Source organism: Sparus aurata, chromosome 22, assembly GCF_900880675.1.
Source record: "Sparus aurata chromosome 22, fSpaAur1.1, whole genome shotgun sequence".
NCBI lineage: Eukaryota > Metazoa > Chordata > Actinopteri > Spariformes > Sparidae > Sparus > Sparus aurata.
In genome coordinates this window covers 30,108,988-30,129,786 of record NC_044208.1, presented here as the reverse complement: position 1 = coordinate 30,129,786, position 20,799 = coordinate 30,108,988, and the positions used below count along the sequence as shown (strand labels likewise).

Here is a 20,799-nt window from a genome sequence, read left to right as displayed (position 1 = left end):
GCACACAGGCTAAAAATCACTGACTGATGATAAACAGGGAGTTTGACCACCAGGGAGCAGCAGAGCGTAAAAAACGTTATTAAAGCCCTGAATATAAAGCCACGAGTCCATTTCCACACAGCTGCTGCTGCTGCTGTTGTTGTTTTACTGGTTGACTGGTTTACTTCACATCCTGGGTCAGCTGGGCAGAAGACAAAGAAAGAAAACTTAACGTAGAATGTTTGCTGATGATAACAATGACAAATCTGTCAGAGAGAGTGTTTCCAAAGTTATTAGAGTTCTTCCAAACTCAGATACTCTTAAAATCACTACATTTGTTAAGGGAGTTTGGTGATATTGTGGTTACTAGTTCAATGGTTGTGGTCAACCAATGTGGTCTGATGTGTCCACTCCTCACCTTTCCTTGGTCCTCCGTACGGGTCTTTGTTGGCATCATACTGCATCCTCATTGAGGGGTCTGCTGGGCCTCCTCCCTGCTGGTAGGGGGCGCCACCTCGCTTGTTGTGGAAGGCTGGATCGCTGCCTTCAGAGAACGGGTCCTGGATGCTCACTCCTCCCACGTTCCTGAGAGAAAACAACAGCAGAACATGAGAACAGAAATTCAAAATGTTCATACGATGTGCACAAGAATGAGATTTTTTAAATTTGCATCATAAAATAATGTAACTAAGAGAAATGATCAACTGGAAATACTGAAAGCAAGTTCAATCTGAACAGGATTCAATTTTGATCATCAATACAGTCTTTTTCTTTCCCTCCAGCCCTGCTGAAGGAAAAAATACAACACTTCAGAGACAACACAGCTACCTTAGCGTTAGCCTGTAGCTAGCTGAGCGTTCGCCTGCAGCGTGATTTCAAGATTCTTCTCGGACATGTTGGTCGATTTTATTTTCCAGAGATCCTTTAATAATTAGATTTTTAAGAGGGTTCACTCCTGACAGATTTGAGAAACTGAACTTTGTAACAAACTGAATTTGTGTCTTTTGTTGTTCATTGCTGAATCACTGAAGGCTGCTGTTTGTTGTCTGTTTCTGGAGAATATCATTCGACTTGTCAAAAAGAGACCAGGATAAAGTCAAGCTGTTGTTGTAAAAGACACCTCTCTTTGCATCTCTGTAAAGTGTCGATCTCTTTACTGTCTGACATCTATCTGTGGATTTTGTATCTTCCTCAAACTGTACCAGGTTCCAGCAGATCATTTGAGAATCAGACTGACAGTTTAACCAAATGCTCCAAACTACACTCAAGATATACCTGTTTCCAGGCTGGGGGCCCATCTGGCTGTGCGGGGTGGAGACGGAGGTCGGGGGCTTCAGGTCTCCGGGGGCTTCGGTCAGGGAGCTGCTGCTTGACTGAGGGGTGTTGGGGCCCTGCAGGGAGCCCGAGTTGGCTGCAGAGATACAGACCAGACAGATAACCTGCTGAGAACAAGCGTTACGTGTCATCATGTGACGTCACACTGCAGTTACTCAGACATGTTTATAAAAACCCCAAAAAACAGGAGGACCAGCAGCAACCGGGAACAACAAAACTCTAAGTCTTCTGGAGCAGGATGGATATTTTAGTCCTTGTGGGCTCCAGTTTTGGGGGCTCACAGCTTCCTGAATACATGAAACAGCTGCTTCAACAAATCTGCGTGGGTGGGACTTATTACAGATACTGATTGATGTTAACAGTAGTCAATAGCGATGAATGCGAGTTACGTCCTTCCACTGACTCTGACCAGACCGGCAGTCAAACCGGGACGGAGCAGCTCAGCCACAGAGAAGATGGAGGGACGGGGAGTTTGGTACCGAGGTGGGTCGGCTCGTAGCACCCCAGGGCTGACTCGGCTAACAGGACTGTCACCACCCGATCATGAGTGGCACATGTGCAAACACGTTAGCCATCTTGGAAAGACAAGTAGGGCAAATATCCGTGGACAGATCACACACATGACTGCAGTAAAATACGTTTTAAGGTTCCCTGAGCTACACTGATTATGATGCTCCAACACGGTGATGTCAGATTGTTCCTAGAATACCATTAAACACAGACAGAGAGAGAGAGGCATCGTGGGAATTAGGTCAGATTGAGGTCACTATTGTTTACATTCACACTCTCCTCTCATGCCTCACAACTCACTCTGCTCCGCTGTTACATCATCACAAGTGAGTGTGTGTGTGTGTGTGTGTGTGTGTGTTCTTTTACTGGCTACATAGTGAGGACCACTGTTTAAAGTGAAAACCAAGGGTCTTTTTGTGAAACGTATCCGAGTCAAACGTTCGTTTAAAAAGCATAATTACGATGGAAAAGCTCCACTTTTAAGATTTACCATATTTTCGTGTGAAAATCATTTTCAATTGAGTGCTGAAGCACATACTATGTTAGCATCAAGATCACTATTTTAAAACACTAAGAGGCTCGACACAACATAGTTTGAAGCCTTAAGTTAGAAATATATCAGGGGTAATGTCGTGTGTGTGTGTGTGTGTGCGCTCCTTCGTCTTCTTCTTCCACCTATCTACACTTTTTTCAGTTTTAAACAACTTAATAAACTTGTGAACAGTTTCTGAGGCGCCCCCTCAATCGGCTTCTTGTTTTTATTCTTTATGGGGACCATTTAATTACACTAGTTAAGTGTTTGTAGGGTCCACATTAATATTCTTGTTTTTAGTGCTTGTGGGGACTATGTTGACACCCTCCTCATGTTCATACCTTGACACACCGGGACGAACCTCACAGGTTTCTTCAGAGTTATGAGAACCGTACAGGATGTGTAGTACTTGCTGTGGTTAACTCCTTTAAGAAAACAGGTGATTCCTCACCTGGGGAGGGCGGCTGGATCTTGGCTTGGAGTGACGGAGGTTTCTTGGTGTCTCCGGTGGGTCCCAGGGCCTCAGGTGGAGGCTCCTCCCCTCGCTCCACCTTACACTCGTAGGCGAACAGGTACTGGATGTACTGCTTCTTCAGAGAGCTGGCCGAGCTGCTGGACGTCCCCACGTTCAACTGTGACGACAACTCCCTCCACTTCTTATTTTTATTCACCTGAGGAGGAGGAGAAGAATTCATCGTCAAACCAACATAAAAACAGACAAGAAGCAGCAACAAACCAGCTGAAAACAAAGATGTTTATAAAAATGTGGGCTACATGTTTCTTTGTGAAATCTCTGGTGTTTATTAACAATCAGTATGAACTGAAACTCAATCTGAATGTTTAATCAGTCACTTTGTGAATGTTAACTGACACTGTCCATTTGTTTGTTTTTTAAACCAGACGATTAATCAAGAAAATAATCAGCAGATTAATATTTACTGTAAGACGTCTTAAATTACAGCTCTCGCCTTTAATTAGTAATGAACAACAATAATGAAATGGCTAAAAATAAAATACACATTCAATCACAAAGCAGATGAAAATAATCAAACACACAAAAAATAAGTCTTATGCTCTAACTGACGTCTCACCATGGCCAGGCCTCCGATCTCTCGGACAGCCAGGGTAGAGTCTGCAGAGGTCCAGAGGGTTTTCTTTCCGACGGCGGGCAGGTTTGGGACGGGCGTCCCCCTCTCCTCCATGAAGGACAGGTACCGGTCGACCCACAACCTCCTCTCGGGCTCAGAGCCCATCTCATAGATGAGAGTGATCTTCTCGTTGGTCATGGTGGCCACGCTGGGCTTCTGGAGAGACCGAAACATGGGAGACCACGGTCAGCCATCCAGTTTACAGACCAACCAGAGAAGGGACTGCACAATAAGACCACCAACAATCACACAGCAGACTAACGTACCAGCCAAAATCCACCAGAGTCTGACACTCGTTTTCTTCCATCCATCACGTATTTCAATAAAGTGTACTAAGATACAGAGACGTCCCACTCGCTTTCATCGTCCTGAGTTAGAGGCAGTTATCACATGAAACCAAAACTATCTGACTGGAGAGGATGTCAGTAGATATTCATCTGTTATGGGTGAACTGAGCCTTTAAATATCAATACTTTACATGTGCAGGCTTATGGAACCAATTTATTAAGTCTCAAATGATTTTGAATTTTCAGGATGGAAAACAATGTTTTGCGTTGAACAGGTGACGAACACAATATTTTGGTTTTGTCTAGCCATTTATTAATCAGTCATTTATAATTAAAAATGTATCACTACAGCAAAAAGTTGCACACGTTTCATATTGTAAACATCTGTTGGTAAATCTGGTTACACGTGGCTGGAGAACAAGTCAAGCTGAAGTTAAAATGTTTTGTTTTTTTATTGTGCAGTCCGACACAACAGACACGTACAGTCACATCACAATGACACAAAGCCACAGTGCGACCCCGCCTTCCTCACTTCAGTGCAGAAATACATGTTCATCCAAACACTGAGTCAACTGAGAGTCAGTGGAGTCAAAACATTTCCTTCAGTTTAAAGCTGATGACTCAGTTTTTGTTCTGTAAATGTATTCACACATCAAAAAATATTGTTTACAGGGCAGTGAGTTGTTTTAAAGTCTGGCTTGTGGGCAAAGTTCATAAACAATGACCTCAAGGATGAGCATCATTTTATCTAAAGGAACAGTTCGCCCAAAAATGTAAACTCAGTCATCATCTCCTCCCTCCATGATGATGGAAAGCTGGAGACTTGAACATCTCCTCAGATCAGTTGTGATGTGTCTCTGCTGCAGACTGAGATCACAGCAGACGAGCTGATGGAGACTTCTGATGTTTAAATCAAGTCTCAGCTGCCTCAGTTGTTCAGCAGAATGCTGCAACTCTGTTTTACTGAGAAGCTCCAGAACTGTTCTGTGGACCACCACACTTCATCATTTATATCAGCACGAGTTTAACATATTTCTGGTGTATTCTTTAATAAAATGATGCTGATCAGACGTCCTTGATTTCAGTCCCTTTGTGCTGAAAAACATTACGTGAAGTCGTTTTAAACTACAGGAACCAGCTCCGTCTGAGTAGGTTGGGCGGCACTGTGGCAGAAAGTCAGAACTGAAAACACAAACAGACGATCGACCGCTGAACTCGTCACAGCTGAATGAAGACTGACACAGAAACAAAGATGGCCGACAGCAAAGTCACAGCTCAAACTGAGAGACTTTCTCATTAAAAACAGTTTTAACTATTAAGAGTCCAGTTCGTCTTTCCCGTGTTTTCAAAGCTTTGGTTGATTCATAAACTGTTTCTCACTGTTTCATAAAGATGTCCAATTTTTTGATCACGTTTTTTTATGAATCCAGCTGAAGTCAACTGACAGAAATGGAAGTCTTTCCCACATTCTAGGTAGCTGATCTCAGCAAGACGTAAAACATTATAAATATAGAAAATGGTGCAACTCCATCGCTTACGCTGAAAAGCTGAGAATATCTCAACTTCTGAAAAACCTTGAAAAACACGATGTGTGCTGAAAGGGAGATGCAAATCTGCAAGTTGAAAATAATGAACTGAAGTGAGATTTCTGGTGACGCTGTGTTGTGAAAGTCTATCAGCGACGTCTTGTTAATGTCACTGATGTCCGGACACTGAACAACGATGGACGAGAGGATAGTGATCAGTAATCATGGCTGTTTGCAGACACACAGAGCTGTACGATGACACAATCTGCTGCACTGAGACAAGGCAAACACAGAGGCTGGCGAGGAGGGAAGTGAGCGAGGAAGTCAGACTACCTGGTAAGTCATTTAAATGTGTCTCAGCACAGCATAGCTCTGATCGATCTGAACTCCATCAGGGAAAAAGCTTTTTAAAAGTAGTTTGCTTGTCGTCTGGCCGACAGACCCGATGAAACACGAGTTCAGACTTTTTACACTATGATGTTTATTACATTAGATCAGAAATCTTTCTTCTGGGTTCATACTAACGTGGTAAAACAGATTCATTCGTCTTCATCTTACATGCTGCTCACAGTTACTATTTATTGATTTTGGACGGACAGTTTGCGACCTGGACACCTGTCGGCCTCAGGTAGGGCTGGAAGCTGACGTCACCCAGCTGGGTGCTGAGCGATTAATGGCGATTAAAGTGAATAACGCCTCCATCAAACCTGCGTATGTAAACGTGGTCTCATGTGGTCAGACCACCTCTGAATCAGTGATCGGATCTCATTATAAAGTCACAGGAGCTCTAACAAATCTAACAATTTTGTCAAATTAAGAAGCAGACGATTCCGTTTTTAAATCAGAAAGTTTGATTTGAACCTGAACTCCATGGATTCTTTTAAAATGAGAAAGTCTCACGTTTAACATGAACAAAGTCAGACTGCGATGTGAAAAAAACAATAAAAACAATTTTAAAAAAGGCAGATTTTGTACTTTATATCAGACGGGAGCACGATGCTGTTTCATCCAATGAAAACCTTGCATCTCCAAAAAGTCACATGTTGTAAACTAAACTAACTTAAATAAAGGAAACGTGTGACTTCAACATGGTTTATAAACAGAGTCGGACTGAAAGCAACAGAATCTGGAGTTACGAGGTTTTCACACATCAGCAGCGGGAAGTAGGTGATGAAGGTGAACAGCCGTCGAACAAAAAAAAAAACAAATACACCAAATAAATGTGCTTTGCGTTGCACTTACGGGGCTGGTTGACGTCTTGGGCCAGGCGGGGCTGCTAATGCTATCACTGTCCTCCCCGTGACAGGAGGACAGACTAGCTGAGCTGGGGGACATGGGGGAGGGAGTGGGGGGCTTGGACACACACTGAGAGCTGTAGCTGTCCTGTGACACAAAACACACACACACACACACACACACACACACACACAGAACAGAGCCATGTGGTGAGGGGACATCAGGACGGCCGAGTACAAATAAATAAAATATACAGAAAGAGAGATTTGTTGTAACGTTTCAAAGAGCACAAACACAGCTCGACATTCACAGAGCGGACAAGCCGACAGTGAAAACCTTTAGCGTTAGTATTTAGCAGCTGGCAGCAGGTCGACAGGTTCACGTTGCTCATTAAATCACACGGCAGGCAGAAAGCAACACACAACAAACAAGTCTGGTTATCAACCCTCAGACGACCAAACCTTCAGTCAAGTAACTGACTTAAAAGGTGGAACCGCTAACTGCTGCTCATTGAACTATCTGCCATCGCGACCAGCTGCTGTTAGCTCGTAGCTCAGTTAGCTGTAGAGCTAAGTGGCCCTGACAGCAGACCGGGCCTGAACTCAGCATCCGAGAGTGACGGAGGTCAGTGAGAAGACAGAGGTGATTCACAGCAACCAGAGCAGGACTATGACTACGTACAGATGTATTAAAATATTTCCTTTCTTGACTGAAAATGTTGCTGTGTCTCAGTTCAGGGTCTGCATCCTCTGAAGGACTCGGCCTTTGTGGTCTTTGAAGGCGAGTCCTTCAGAGAGACCTTGTTAACCTCGTCAGCCGTTGTTAAATGTGACGGTCTAGCCTTTGGAGCATTTCCTGGTTGCGTCACCAGATGTTTTACCCTTACAACACAATTTCTGCTGCCCAGGCCCGCGAAAAGTGACGATCTACGCCATTTTCTTGGCCAATCTTGGGTTATGTGAGGCTACAAAGGATTGTAACTGTACATCCTCCAAAAACAGGGAGAAGGAGGAGCATCTGGAGGATTGGGACAGCCTTCACATTGGCCTTCAAATGCCTCCAAAGGATGCAGACCTGAACTGAGACACAGCACATGTAGCTGTCACTATCATCTCTTGAGCCACAAAGTGATGTTAGGAGACAGGACAGGCCGGGGCTAGCTAGTTAGCATGCTAACTTCAGTAGACATCTCTGAAACAGAGAACAAAGACGTCTTTCACATAATATATTGTGTTTTTAATCTTAGCTCATGTTTTGACTGTTTCGAACTAAAGTTCTGGCCTTATCTTTAGTATTTCCCCTTTAAGTTTAATGAATGATTTATCTCTCATAACACGCCTGAAGGTAATTTAAGATGATGTGTAAATGCAAATTGACACAGATGTCACCTTTCAGCAACACAACAGGCAGGTGCTCACCTCTGCTGTTATTTTGAGTTATTCTCCGAAATCAATCGAGTTATCTGAGAAAATATGTTATGATTTCTAACAGCCAACTGAGCTTCTAGACTTTAAAGTTTCCACCCTGTTGTCTCACATCTATTCTGAGTTCTCTCTGACAGCTTACATGAAAAAAAAAGCCCACACCTAACCTGCAAAGCATCAAACTCTGAGCAAACTGCTTCAGCACAAAACACGAAGCAGCAAAAATTAGCAGCAACACGGCGTCTCTAGAGAAACACTCCAGAGCAACTCCTCGACAAACTGCACACACAAAGTCATCAAGTGAAGCCGAGTCGCAGCAGAGACAAAGACGAGTCGTCTCACGTAACCCCGACCGCCAGATCTCCATCCTGCACAGATCTGTGATCAAGGCCAACTCTTCACTACAGGATAATGAGGCGAGGCAAGTCAAAGGAGAGCAGCGAGGAGAAGTCAGAGCTTTCAAAACTCTCCAGCTGCTGAGCTGAGAGTGAACTAAACAAGGGGGGAAAACAAGATAAAACACGCAGGAGAAGAAGAAAAACTCTCAACAGAAGCTGCGTCTGAAGGAACTCATGACTCTCTGGCTCATGTTGGCAGGAACTGGTTATTTTTGGGTTTTCTATAACTCTTCCAAAGCAGCCAAACCCAGATGAAGTGTAACGAACACCATGCTGCTGGAAACAAATTGATCAATACTGTCGAACAAAATGAGGAGCGCCAACTACTCAAACTTCTCCTGGAACAAACAGACTCCACTAAAAAGTGAACAAGTCAACCTGGATGACAGTTTACTTCCACAAGCTGCCAACAAAGTCTGACAGATGCTGTTTATAAAACCTTCTGTTGTGTCTGTCTGACCACAGAGTCGCTCCCCAACATCGCTCATATAAATTGATTAATTTAACAAGAAACATCCTTAAACTCTTTTTCCAAGTCACACAGGCCAACAACTATTTAGTTAGTTTATCAGCTGATGAGGATTTTTCTCTGCTCATTAACATTCCTCCACCAAAACTACAGACTGCTCCTTTTCAGTCATATTAAAGCTGCGGTTAGGGAGAAAATCTCTCAGCATCCTGATAGCAATCAATAAAAAAAATGTGATGTGAAATCTGACATATTTTTGTAGCTGACCCTGAAGTTAGCACCTGGTTCCATCCACAAGAACCTTGTGAGATTATTGAATTGGTTTTTGGATTATTACAGAAAATAATCTCTGTTACAAACACAAGTTTATGATACTTAATCTTCACAGATGAACACAGACAGACGACGAAAACGTCACTACCACCGAGTGTCTCACTACACAATTCATACACGTTTTCCACAACCAAACCTTGAAGTCCGGAGGTCTGGAAACACAAATCAATATTACTTCTTTGAGGGGTGTCTGGGCTTCACCTAGCTTCACCTAGTTGTTCCTACTGTTTGGAAAAAGGGCCGACACTTTCAAAAAATCCTCGGCAGGCGATCAGATGAACCATCTGTCTAACTTACTTCAACCAATCAGATCAATAGTAGTAAAGCGCTGCCACCAGTGGAGCCAGCTGGTAAATCAAACTCTGACTGAAGAACAAAAACATCTTTTCCTCCAAGAGAAGCTTTCGGTGGCTCTCCAGGGATGTTTCCTCTGAAGAGATACTCTTCAGTTCTGATGCTACAGCGGCTACGCTAACCTCTGGAGGACCTGCCATTGTTGTTTCCAAGCAAACAGCACACTTCCCTCGCTGGTCCTCACACCAGATAAGTTGTTGATACATGAAACGATGTGGAAACTATTTGGAAAAGGCACTTTCAACAAATAATTGGCAAGTGGTTGGACGGACCATCCGTCTAACCACCAACCACTCAGGCCAACTGTAGGAGAGTCAGCTAGTAAATCAATCTCAAACTGAAATCAGTGGAGAGACGACTAAAAACATCATTTCTTCAGAGTTGTTCTTTGCTCTTCTTCAATTAAATAAACTCTCCTGCATTTATACACCTGATGCTAAAGCAGCTACGCTAACCTCTGGAGGATCCGCCATTGTTGTTTTCAAACCAACATGCGTTTCTCTCGCTGGTCGTCACACCCTGAACCACTCCTACAGCTGTGAGTAAGTCCTCATAGGACGCTGAACAACTGTGTTTCGGCCACAAGCTCACAAATTCAGTTCAGAGGGGAACCAGATGTATAAAGGTGTTCAGGGATCTGATCATGTTGCCTCCATGAGGTCCAAAGAGAAGACTGGAACTTCAGGAATCTGGATGAGGTCCAGAACACACTGCAGGGATTATTAATCTGCATCCAAAGTGCTTCACTAATACTCACAGCTGCCATTCAAACACCTGTATCAGTGCTGTTAAGATGCATTCTTGCATTAGACTCAGCACACATGAATCTGTTAGAGCATGCTGAGAGCTGGCGTGATCTGCAGAGCAAACAGCCTCTGTGATTGGTCAACAAAGCCAAAGGACGCACCTTGGGTTTGGGTGGTTCGGTGGCAGGACAGACTCCCTCCTTACTGAGCTCAACCCTCTGCTTGACATCTGGATGAGCTCCAATCCCCTCTGCTGGCATCATCATGGGGCCTGACAGACAAACCACGAGGTCATTAATGAAACTGTTCCAATAAATACTCCTGATGCTAACAGGCGCTGAGATCTATGGTCCTACCTGAGGACGGGGCGTTGTAGGGGGGTCCCTGCGGTGTCATCCTCCCAGAGTTGCTGCCTGGTTGCTGGCTGTAGTGACCTGCAGGGCCTCCAGGACCGCCAGGGCCCATTCCTCCCATCGGTGCCATGCCCAGATAGCTGCCCTGCCTGGACACCACAGAAGAAAAGGGGGTTTAATTATTACAATGAGATGTGATCAATCCGATGAGGCAGCAGCTCACATGGTGGAAGTTACGTTGAGGAAGGAGATGAAGTGTCCGTATGCAGGAGTCGTGCAGTTATGGCCCGTGTCCACATGTTAGCTAACAGTTTCCAATGAGGAGCGAGCGTCCACGGCAGCAGGCAGACGCCCAGAGAAAAGACACAGCGTCCAGCATCTTTTACCTGAGCGCTACACAGCTGCTCTGTGGCTTTTTGTCTTTTTCCTGGCCTAGGCGTTAACAATCACTGTAATTTTGTCAAATAAATAATGTCAAATAAAAAGACAAAAAGATAGTAAACGACATGCACAGCCAGCGCTTTTCTTCTCTAAAGAAACACTATGTGGACTCGGGTCTTATTAGAGAGAGAAACACAGCTGTGTAAGAGAAAAAACAGAGAAAGGACCGAAAGATTTCATATAAACTGTTCTTGTATTCTCAAGATCAGTGGTAAATTAGCTAACAACTCTCCAGCATGCGACCTTCTCACATCGAGAGCCCGACTGAAGTATCATGTACACGTTTCACACATTTAGCTTCAGCAGCGGTGAATATTAAAACAGTTTGGTTAATTTCCTGATGAAGACACATGAGCAACAGCAGCAGCCTCACTGAAGCCATGCAGGACTCATCACAGGACAGGAAGTGGTCCTGTTAGTAAAACCACCCGGAACCTCTCAGTGTGCAGCAGAGCCTGACACACACAGACACGGCAAGCAGCATTTTTTTCAAAATGGTCGGTTTTGTGAAGCAACCTGCCAATTAATAAAGATTCTAATCCAACCAGGGAGCCTGAAGAATAAGGAAGGGTCATTATGTCACTGCATCTCAGTCTGAGGCCGGACTGTGGCGTCAGCTGAATTGAAGTCAATGGGACATGATGGAGAAACACACCCAACATATCTTAGAGAAATGAAGACACACTTCAGAGAGGAGTTTTCAACCAAATGGCAGGGCTGATAATTCTGTGATCAAACGAGGCAGATCCCACTAGTTTCTGCTGATGAGACTGCAGTTACAGCAGCGCAAACAGGAGATTTTCCTCCACGAGATCAAGGAACAAACAACGTTTGGATCGGAATCTCAGATGTTAACCTCGTCTCTGAAGTGTGTTCTTTCATTCTCTGGAGGCATTTCTCCATCAGAGGTCATCAGACGTAGATATGTTGGGTTTTAGTCCCGCGCCACCGTCTGACCCAAAGCAAGATTCGGTTACGTAATGACCCTCACTTATATTCGAAGTTCCTTGAATCCAATGAAGAACCACTTAAGGAAAGAAAACAGAACTTAAGTTAAATATTTGCGTATCTGTCAGGCTGTGCTCCCAAACCTACCCATAATGCTCAGGGGGGGTCTGCAAGGTGGGCTTGGGCTGAACATAGGTTTCCTGCTGGGAGTGGTGAGGAGGAGGAGGGTGAGGAGGAGGAGGATGAGGGGGCTGAAGGGTAGGAGAGAGGGCAGGTCGACCGCCGGGCCAGGACTGGTTGTGGTAGGCAGGGGAACGAGCGAAGGGAGGCCTGGAGGGATGGATGGACGAGGCAGAAGCAACAGAAACTGACAACTTTCCTCTGCAGCTTCAAACAATAACACACATTTTAAAAATGTCAAACACAAAACTCTGCAAACAGCCAATGAGAGGATCTGTTTCTTTTCTTGGACCTGATGTGTTGAGCAACTCTCTCCTCGTCTTCAGTATCAGCACAGATGAACGTCCGAAACACAGCTAGAGTTGTTGTAGTCGCTTATAAAAAAAGATTTTTAACAGCAGCAGATAATTTAATGTCAATTTGTTTAATACAATTTTTGAAAATGAAATGCTGACGGACTGGATTTGATAGTTGAGCTCTAACCCGTTCTAACTGTTTAGGCCACATTTTGTCTTGTTTAAAAAAAAAGTTCATAAACAACAAACAAGAAACAAATCTGATGATTCTGATGATTTAAAATTAACCTGACAACTGAACCAAAGAGCACAAACCCAGAGAGAAGTGACAGTCAGCTGCTGACGAGGACTGAACCGATCAATTAAACCCAGCAGACAAACGATGACAGACGTGTGTGTCAGATGTTGGAGCCTCTCTGAATCTGTTCTTAAAACTGTTTCTAGACAAATAACTATTTAATAACTGAAGCAACAGAAAGTAAAGAAAATCATCAAAAAAACAAAGAAAATGTTCTGTGATAATTTAAATGTGTGTAAAATGAACGAGTGCTGACAGGTTAAACCTTTTTCTTCACATGAATATCTAAACTGATTCTCTGTGACTCACCTGCCCTGGGCGGCTGCTGCAGACGTCGAGGACGAGGAGGAGTTGGCACTTGGCCCGACGTTGGGGCCGATCTCGGGTAGTTTGCGGCCGGCATTGGGCCCCGGAGGCCCCATACCCTGACCAGCAGGCTGTGGCATGCCGGGGGAGGTTGGGGCCATGGCGCTCCCTCCAGCAGGGTAAGGCCGCCCCCCCGGGCCAGGCCCGGGTCCTCGACCTGCCGGGGTGGATGGTCCCTGACCGTGCATGGGACTGCTGGCGTTCAACCCCAAGCTGTTGGCTAAACTGGGGCCCGGGCCAGGGCTGCTGTAGTTGGCACTGGGGGCCCCTCCATAGTGGGGGGGACGGGGGTAGTTACCTATAGAGGGTGAGGAAGAAATATTTATGAAAACTGAAAGTTTTACTTTTGCTGCTTCTATAAATGTGTTTCCCATGGAGGTCACAGTGTTCACCTGGTGGGCCGTACTGGCCATACGAGCCGGCCTGCTGGTAGGAGCCGTGGTGCATGGGCCCCCCCGACACCGAGTGAGGGGACATGGGCGGTGCTGACTGCTGGGGGCCAAACTGAGGCCCCTGGGTGCTACGCTGCATGGAGGGAGGGAAACCTGGAGAAACAACAGAGACGAGGAGTCTGTGTTTAGCCTAGCTTAGCACAAAGACTGGAAGCAGGTGGAAACTGCTAGCTGAGCTCCATCAAAAGAGGAAATACCAAACAACTGTACAAACTCGCACCATCGATCAGTCAGTACAGAGGTTTTCTATAAACATTCGCGATCCGCAGAAGATGATCCGACTGACTCTCTCTCTAGTGAAGGTGACATCGTGTACGACTGTAGACAGTTTAAACTCTGGGACTGATGGATTTGTTCTGGCAGCGGCTCAAAAATAAAACAGGACAAAACCAAAGTGTTCCTGAAGGTGAGCAGCGCTTTAGGGCCTGTAGCTCATTTATCACAGAGACAGTGAGATGATGATGATGATGATGATCGGTCAGATGTTTTTAACAGTGCGATAAAGAAGAATGAATCCACAACAGTCTGCCACAGGTGAGTGAGTCGTACCTCTGTCTTGAGTCATGGCAGACTGAGGACCAACATCTGATCCAGGACCAGAGACCTGAGGGGTCAGCTGAGAGCCTGCGGGGGGGAACAGAGACAGGGTGTTAGTGTCTTGTTCTATAAACAGAGTAAAGACAGGAAATGACATCATGACTTTACCTGGTCCACTGGTGGCGGGAGACATAGGCCCGGATCGTGATTGGCTGCCGGACCCAGCAGGGGATGGTGATGCGGCGGGAGAGGGTCCGGTGCGAGCTGGTGGGGGGAGTCGAGGTGAGACATGGGGGGAGAAGGGGGAGCGGGCTGGGGTCCCCTGGTCGCCCTGAGCGCTGCCGGAGCCCGACGCCCCGGAACTCACTGCTGCTTCGGTACCGGTGGGCAAGTCATCGATAGAACCAGACAAATCCTGAAACAGACAGATGATGTCACTTCATCAAGTTCTGAATCTCAACATTTTGTTTCGGACTGAAACTATTTCTACAAACATTTTGCCTCCAATGAGTCGATCAATAAACAGGACGATCACCGACTGATCAGTGATGGCATTACAGGCACAATGTGTCATTTCTGCCACTCTCAAATAAAAACAAAACAAAAGACGTTGTGTGGGAGTCGGTGCAGATCCAGACCTGCTGGAGGAACAAACACCTGGAGTCTCATCAGAATCGGATCCAGAGCTGTTTATCAACAGGAGCACAACAGAGACTTTCTGATTTGTGGGATTAAAACGGTGATTGATCTTCACTCCTGTTGATCAGCCTGACTGCAGCAGTGATCCGAGCGGACCTCCATTGTCGGGCATTTATGTTCAGTAATGTTTCTGCCGAAATATTTCATATTAGATCTTTAACAGTTTGACCAAAACCAACAGAACGAAGAAGAACAAGCAGATTTTTAACCTGCGTCAGAGTGAATCTGACAGCATCGTCTCGGTGACTCAGTGTTGAGTTTGGTGCAGAGAAACATCAGCAGCTCACAGAGACAAAGAGCAGCTAACTCAGCGACAACCACATCTGTGTGTTGATAATTCTGTTTTCTCTTTTACATCGTTGTTAATTCATGTTTGGGACCTCAATGTGTGGATCCAGTCGGGGATCCTGTGAGGGCGCGTTAGATATAAACGTGTGTTGGATTCAGTCACAGACAAAACTGGTGAACATTTTCCAGAAGACTTCTTTTACACAATCTTACTCAGCGATATTCTGAACTAGACACATCGATTCTTCTGCAGCTGCAAAGGAGTGAGACATCTGACTTCTCTCTCATCTCTGTTGAGAGGCTGGCAAGGATCTGGTACTGATGATACCGACGCTGGTTCTGTTTTAAATGTCTCACTCAAGTCTCTCTTTTAAACTTGGCGCCGAATAAATGAGTCGGACCGTTCGCATTCGCACATCAAAGACAAAAGCCAGATGTTGGAGGGTTTTTCATCCAGTGCAAAAAGGAAACAGATTGATGCTTTGATGCGTGTTGACGAGCACACGCCGAACTTGAATATAGATAAAATTATTTAATCATGCGGCTCCTTACGACTTTTACTGGAACAAATTCTGATCAGCAAAAGAGTCATTTCATATTTTATGGGGAGTTGTGACGCTCAAGTTGTGACCGCTGTAAAAACTGACTTTAAAACCTGGCGAAAAGTGGAAAGTGGAGACAAGAGGAGGGGGGGGAAACAAAGACAGGAGACATGGATGGATGGATGGTGTGATAGGAAAGAAGAGAAGGAAAGCAGAGAGGAGAAGAAAGAATAAGAAAAGCCATCGGAGGAGGACAGAGACATTGAGAGAAGGAGTTAAAAGGAAGAGGAAATGGAAAGCAGAGAGGAAGAAGATGGAGAGAAAGGAGGAAGGATACAGAAAGAAAGGAGGTGAGAGGAGGAACGATGACACAGAAAGAAAAAGATAAAAGAGGAGAGGGAGAGAAAAGAGATGAAGATGAGAGAAGAAAAAGGAGGGAAGGAAAGGAGGAGGAGAGTCAAAGAAGAAGAGGAGCACTGCGCTGAAATCTCCCATCTGCCCCTGGGCCTCCAGCCAGCCAATCACAAAGCAGCAACCCATCCTCCCTCCCTCCCTTGCCAACAGCTCAGCCAATCAGCTGCTGCGCTGCATCACACACACACACACACACACACACACACACGTGTGTTCTAATTATAAAGAGTGAGAGAGTGTTTGTCTCGAGCCTCACTCGACCTTCCTCTTTCTCCTCTTTCTCCTCCTCGGCTCAAACTTCCTCTTCCTCCTCTTGGCCTCCTCTTCGTTTCCTCTCATTACCTCATACTTCATCTTCCTTCACTTTTCATCCTCCTCTCGTATCCTCAAGTCTTTTTCTTCATCTCCTCCTTGCGTCCCTGAACTTATCAGCTAACTGACTTACAGCCCTTCATCTCCTCCTCTTCTTCCATCACCTCCTCCCTTCCGTATCTCACCTCCTTTCTTTGTCCTCATGTACCTTTTCTCCTTCTACTCCATTCCATCTCCATATCTCACCCTCAATTCCTTTCCTTTCTTTCTCCTCCCCAGTTCTTTCTCCTCCTTTAATCAGCCTGTACACCTCATTCTCTCCTCCTGTCCTACTCCTCCATCCTTTCCTTCCTGCTTTCTCTTCACTTGCCTCCTTTCTTTGTCCTCGTTCCCTCTTCTCTCGTCCTTTCTCCTGTTTCTCTCCCCATTTCAGTCTTTCTCCTCCACCTTGTCTTTATTTACTCTCCTCCTTTCTGTGTCCTTGTTTTCCTCTTCTTTTCTTATCAGCCTGTACACCTCATTCTCTCCTCCTCTCCCTCCATCACACTCTTCTTCTCTCCCTCCGTTTTGTGATTTAAATACGTCTCTTGGCTCGACTGGATGCGAGTGCATGAATCATTCTGTCTCTCTTCCTCCTCTCCTTCTTCCTTCACCTCCTCCTCTCATGTTCCCTCTCGTCTCCTCCTCCTGTATCCTTCCTCTTCCTCCTTCTCTTCAACCTTCACCTCCTTCTCTCTTGCTCTGCTCTTCATTGACAACCTTCTTTTCCATCTACTTCCTCCCCATCCTCTCCTCCTCCTGATCACCTGCAGCGGTCATGTTTAATCCTCTGAGGAGGTTCGATGGACTGAATGATGGAGGAAGAAAATATCTTCATTGATTTAAGACATTTTATGAAGAAAGTCGGCTGATTCAGTCAAACTGCATCCTGTGTTTTCAACACACTTAAGAAAAGTTTTGTCTGTTTTTGTGTGAAGCACAGCGGAGGATGACTTTAGCTGCTGTGATGACGCTCACTGAGCAGTTACGCTGCAGAAACAGTCAGTAAGTGTCTTTATTCACCGACTCTGACATCGTTCAGGCCTTCGAGCACCAAGTCTGTATTTTTTTTTGGGATACGTTTTTTGTCAACCAGTAAAAAACAGAAATCTTGAACATTGTGCCCGATGCGTTAATAAATCAGAGTCAGAGTGTAAACATGACTGTCATAACATTTTGTACGTACATTTTTAAATGTGCAACAATTTCAGATGAAAACAAAAAACTATCGTGCCTGGATCAATAAATCAATCAACAGATCATTGGTTTAATGTGTCATTTTTAAATGATAGGGGTATTTTACAACAACAACTTGACTTTATCCTTGTGTCTTTTGGACATGTTCAAATAATATTTACCAAAAATAAAAATTGAGTGAGTCCTCTTCACAAACAAATCAATAAAGGATCTCTGACTCTAACTATCCCAACATCTCTCACGTTTAAATTAGTTATTTATGTTCATTTTCATTTCCGTAGCGTTAAAATTCAGATGAAATGTCCGCCGTGTTTCCAAACAGCAGCGCTGCTTCACTGTGAGGTTTAAGTTTCATTTCATTAGGAGAGATTTAAATAAATCAGATCATTTCTCACTCGACTGTTTGAACAGGAGGAAATAAAAGAAGAGGGCTGACTATCATGAAGTCAACTTATTAACGAGTCTATGAGGCCTTCGGGTGCAGCTGATTTCTGCTGATTTTTTTTTCTTCCTGCAACAGAGCTGTCTCCCCTCCGCCTGTTGCCATAGCAACTGCATCAGCACCCCTGGCTTCAAACAGAGCCTCCGAAGAAAAAGAGAGGAAGAGAGAGAGAGAGAAGGAGGCTAACACGGATAGAGAGAGAGAAATAAGAAACAAGACCAAGAGGGAGAGGTGGAATTTAAAAGGGATGATGAAGAGACGGAGGAAAGAAAGAGAGAGAGAGGCGGAGACAAGAGATGAAAAACAGAAATAATTAAAGGAGAACAGGGAGAGACGGAGCAGTGGGCAGATGGAGAGAACGAGCAGCGTTTTGAGATGCTTTAAAAACGGTTTTCCAACTGAGTGAAACGTCTGCAGTCCAACGTGACGGAGAAAAGGTGTTCCCCAGGGCTCCGTTATCGGACCTCTGTTATCTCTAACTGATGCTAATGCTGTGAAATTCAGATTAATACAAATTCTGAGATCAATCTTTTAATCCATGCCTCTTCCTTTTGGATGCACGGCAGGTTCTCAAATTAACATTCACTGAGCGCTAAATGTGGGTTGATTTTCAGTGAGGTGAGTTTATCTCTGAAGGCTCGCCGCCACATCAACAGGCGAATGTTTGTACCAGAGCAGCAACGTGATCGTGGCTCACAACACTCGAACAGCCACAAAAATGTTCTATATTTGTTTTATTTCCCTTTGTTGGAATACATCCGCCTTCATCAATATCACATTAATTTCTCCACTGACAGATTTGAACTACAACCTTATTGAAACTATTTGATTCAATTCTTTACGTTTATACTTTAATTAAGAAGTTCACAGAATCTCCTTCTAATCAAAAATCTAACCAAAGACAGTTTAATACACACTAGTGACAGTCAGTCAAGAAAACTACAACTTTGAGAATCCTCATCTTGTGATTTTCTCCCATTTGTTTAAAAATACAAGACTTTAAAAACTATTATCAATGTCTCGTTTTATGTCTCGATTTCATTCTTCTTCCACCTTTTCCTCATACAAACTAAAGAGTGTAACACATTTCTTAATTGTTGTATGAATAATTATTCTTCAGTTTCAGAACCAACAGTGTCAAACAAGCCATTATATAGTTGTTTTAATGGTAATTTTAAGTTTGTTACTTCCTGAAAAATCATTAGAATGTTGATGAGTCATCCTGCACTCAGTGGAGCGTATTAACCATTTGTCCAATAAATTCTCTCTTTAATTTATGACGCCGTCTTGAGTGTTTCCTGTGACTGTACAAACAAAAACACAGCGTCATATCTGAATTCAGTGATTTGAGTAAATTGGGTTGTTTAAGAGACGGACAGCTTCACTACCATCTTTCAATGTTTTAATTTAACAATTAATTGAGAAAATAATCAACAGATTAAATGATAATAATACAAATAAAATGAATGCTGACTTGTGAGAAATATTTGCTGATATCTTACTAACTTTTCAGACTAAATGATAAAATAAATACAGATGACTTCATTCTTTATCTGTAAGGATTGAGTTGAGTGAAACCATCAGTTCTTGCAGAGCTGAAAGTCTTTAAAATGCAGATTACAGTTGAGTCAGCGTTCACGAGGACAGGTTGGTATTTCCGTCGTGTCTCTCAGTGTGAGGTCCGGCCAACACAGTGACGACCCAGCAGGACGCGTCAGGCGCTCAGAGCGTGATACCTGCCAGGTTCAGCTCCAGAGAAAAGAGGACGCCGCCATTATCGACAACAACGACGCCGAGAGCGGTGCGGAACAATGAGAACCAACAGACAGCAGGGAGCTCTGAATCACCACCGCTGAGCCTGACACAACAAACTGCTCTTCTTTTCATACAACAGAGCTCCTTCTGTTGGACTTGACCATTTCTGATCAGAACCAGGGCAGGAAGTCAGGAACGCACAGCTGCTTCATCCAAAACATAATCGCCACTTTTCTAGTTCTATTTGAATTAAACAGGACCACAAACAAAGCTTGATCTGAGGAACCAAACTGTTCTTTGTCTGTCGCTCTGAGGAGTTCCGGTCCAGACTGTCACGTTACGTTCATCCTGTCAGTGATGTGAAGCGGTTGTTTTATGGGTCAAGAAGAGATTCAGCACATCTTTCGGGCATCACATCCTCAGCGGACTGAAGAATCACTAAGTTTGTCAATTAGACACGAGTTGCATCACGTGGGTGGATTTTCTGATGTGTCGAGTCACAAACTGAGTGTTTTTGTTTACTGAGATCATGAAGGAGACTGTTGTTGAGGACGTGTTCGTTGGTGCTGGTGGTCTAAGAGCATTTTCTTGTTAAGTACCAGGTTATCATTTCTGATGGTTTTTTAATCTAATATCACATTCAGTAAGAAAGTAAAGCAATGAGTTTATATTTGACTGTGTGACAAACTTAGTTCTGCTTTGAATCTCGTTTTTGGACGTCAAATAAACAAACTGGCAGCACTGACTCGTCTCTGTGACGCTCAGACTTACCGGCAGGCTGGACGGCCGCTCCTGTTGGCTCAGACTCAACTCCTCGTGGTTTGGTTTCCCAGGAGTCATAGCGGCAGACTGGCCCCGCCCCCCATACGCCTCCTGCGGGACCTCCTGAGTCGAGACAGACGAAGACACAAAGTTCGAATGCTCAGAGATATTTAGATTTTATCCCAACACATCTGCCGGCCT

The 20,799-nt window shown here is 44.5% G+C and overlaps 2 protein-coding genes across 2 annotated transcripts in view; both read right to left on the bottom strand.

Annotated features, from left to right (window-relative positions):
- The window catches only part of LOC115574089 (NACHT, LRR and PYD domains-containing protein 14-like), a 915,401-nt gene that overhangs the window by 251,987 nt on the left and 642,615 nt on the right, over positions 1 to 20,799 (bottom strand). The gene's annotated exons all lie outside the window — the stretch shown is intronic.
- The window catches only part of LOC115574086 (AT-rich interactive domain-containing protein 1B-like), a 31,249-nt gene continuing 10,627 nt past the window's right edge, over positions 178 to 20,799 (bottom strand). The window contains 15 exon segments of the mRNA XM_030405327.1: positions 178 to 564; positions 1,255 to 1,390; positions 2,808 to 3,027; positions 3,448 to 3,480; positions 3,482 to 3,505; positions 3,508 to 3,660; positions 6,560 to 6,700; positions 10,439 to 10,548; positions 10,634 to 10,779; positions 12,167 to 12,349; positions 13,103 to 13,457; positions 13,552 to 13,704; positions 14,161 to 14,235; positions 14,317 to 14,563; positions 20,608 to 20,721. Coding sequence (XP_030261187.1) covers positions 351 to 564; positions 1,255 to 1,390; positions 2,808 to 3,027; positions 3,448 to 3,480; positions 3,482 to 3,505; positions 3,508 to 3,660; positions 6,560 to 6,700; positions 10,439 to 10,548; positions 10,634 to 10,779; positions 12,167 to 12,349; positions 13,103 to 13,457; positions 13,552 to 13,704; positions 14,161 to 14,235; positions 14,317 to 14,563; positions 20,608 to 20,721 — 2,304 coding nt within the window. The 3' untranslated portion in view covers positions 178 to 350.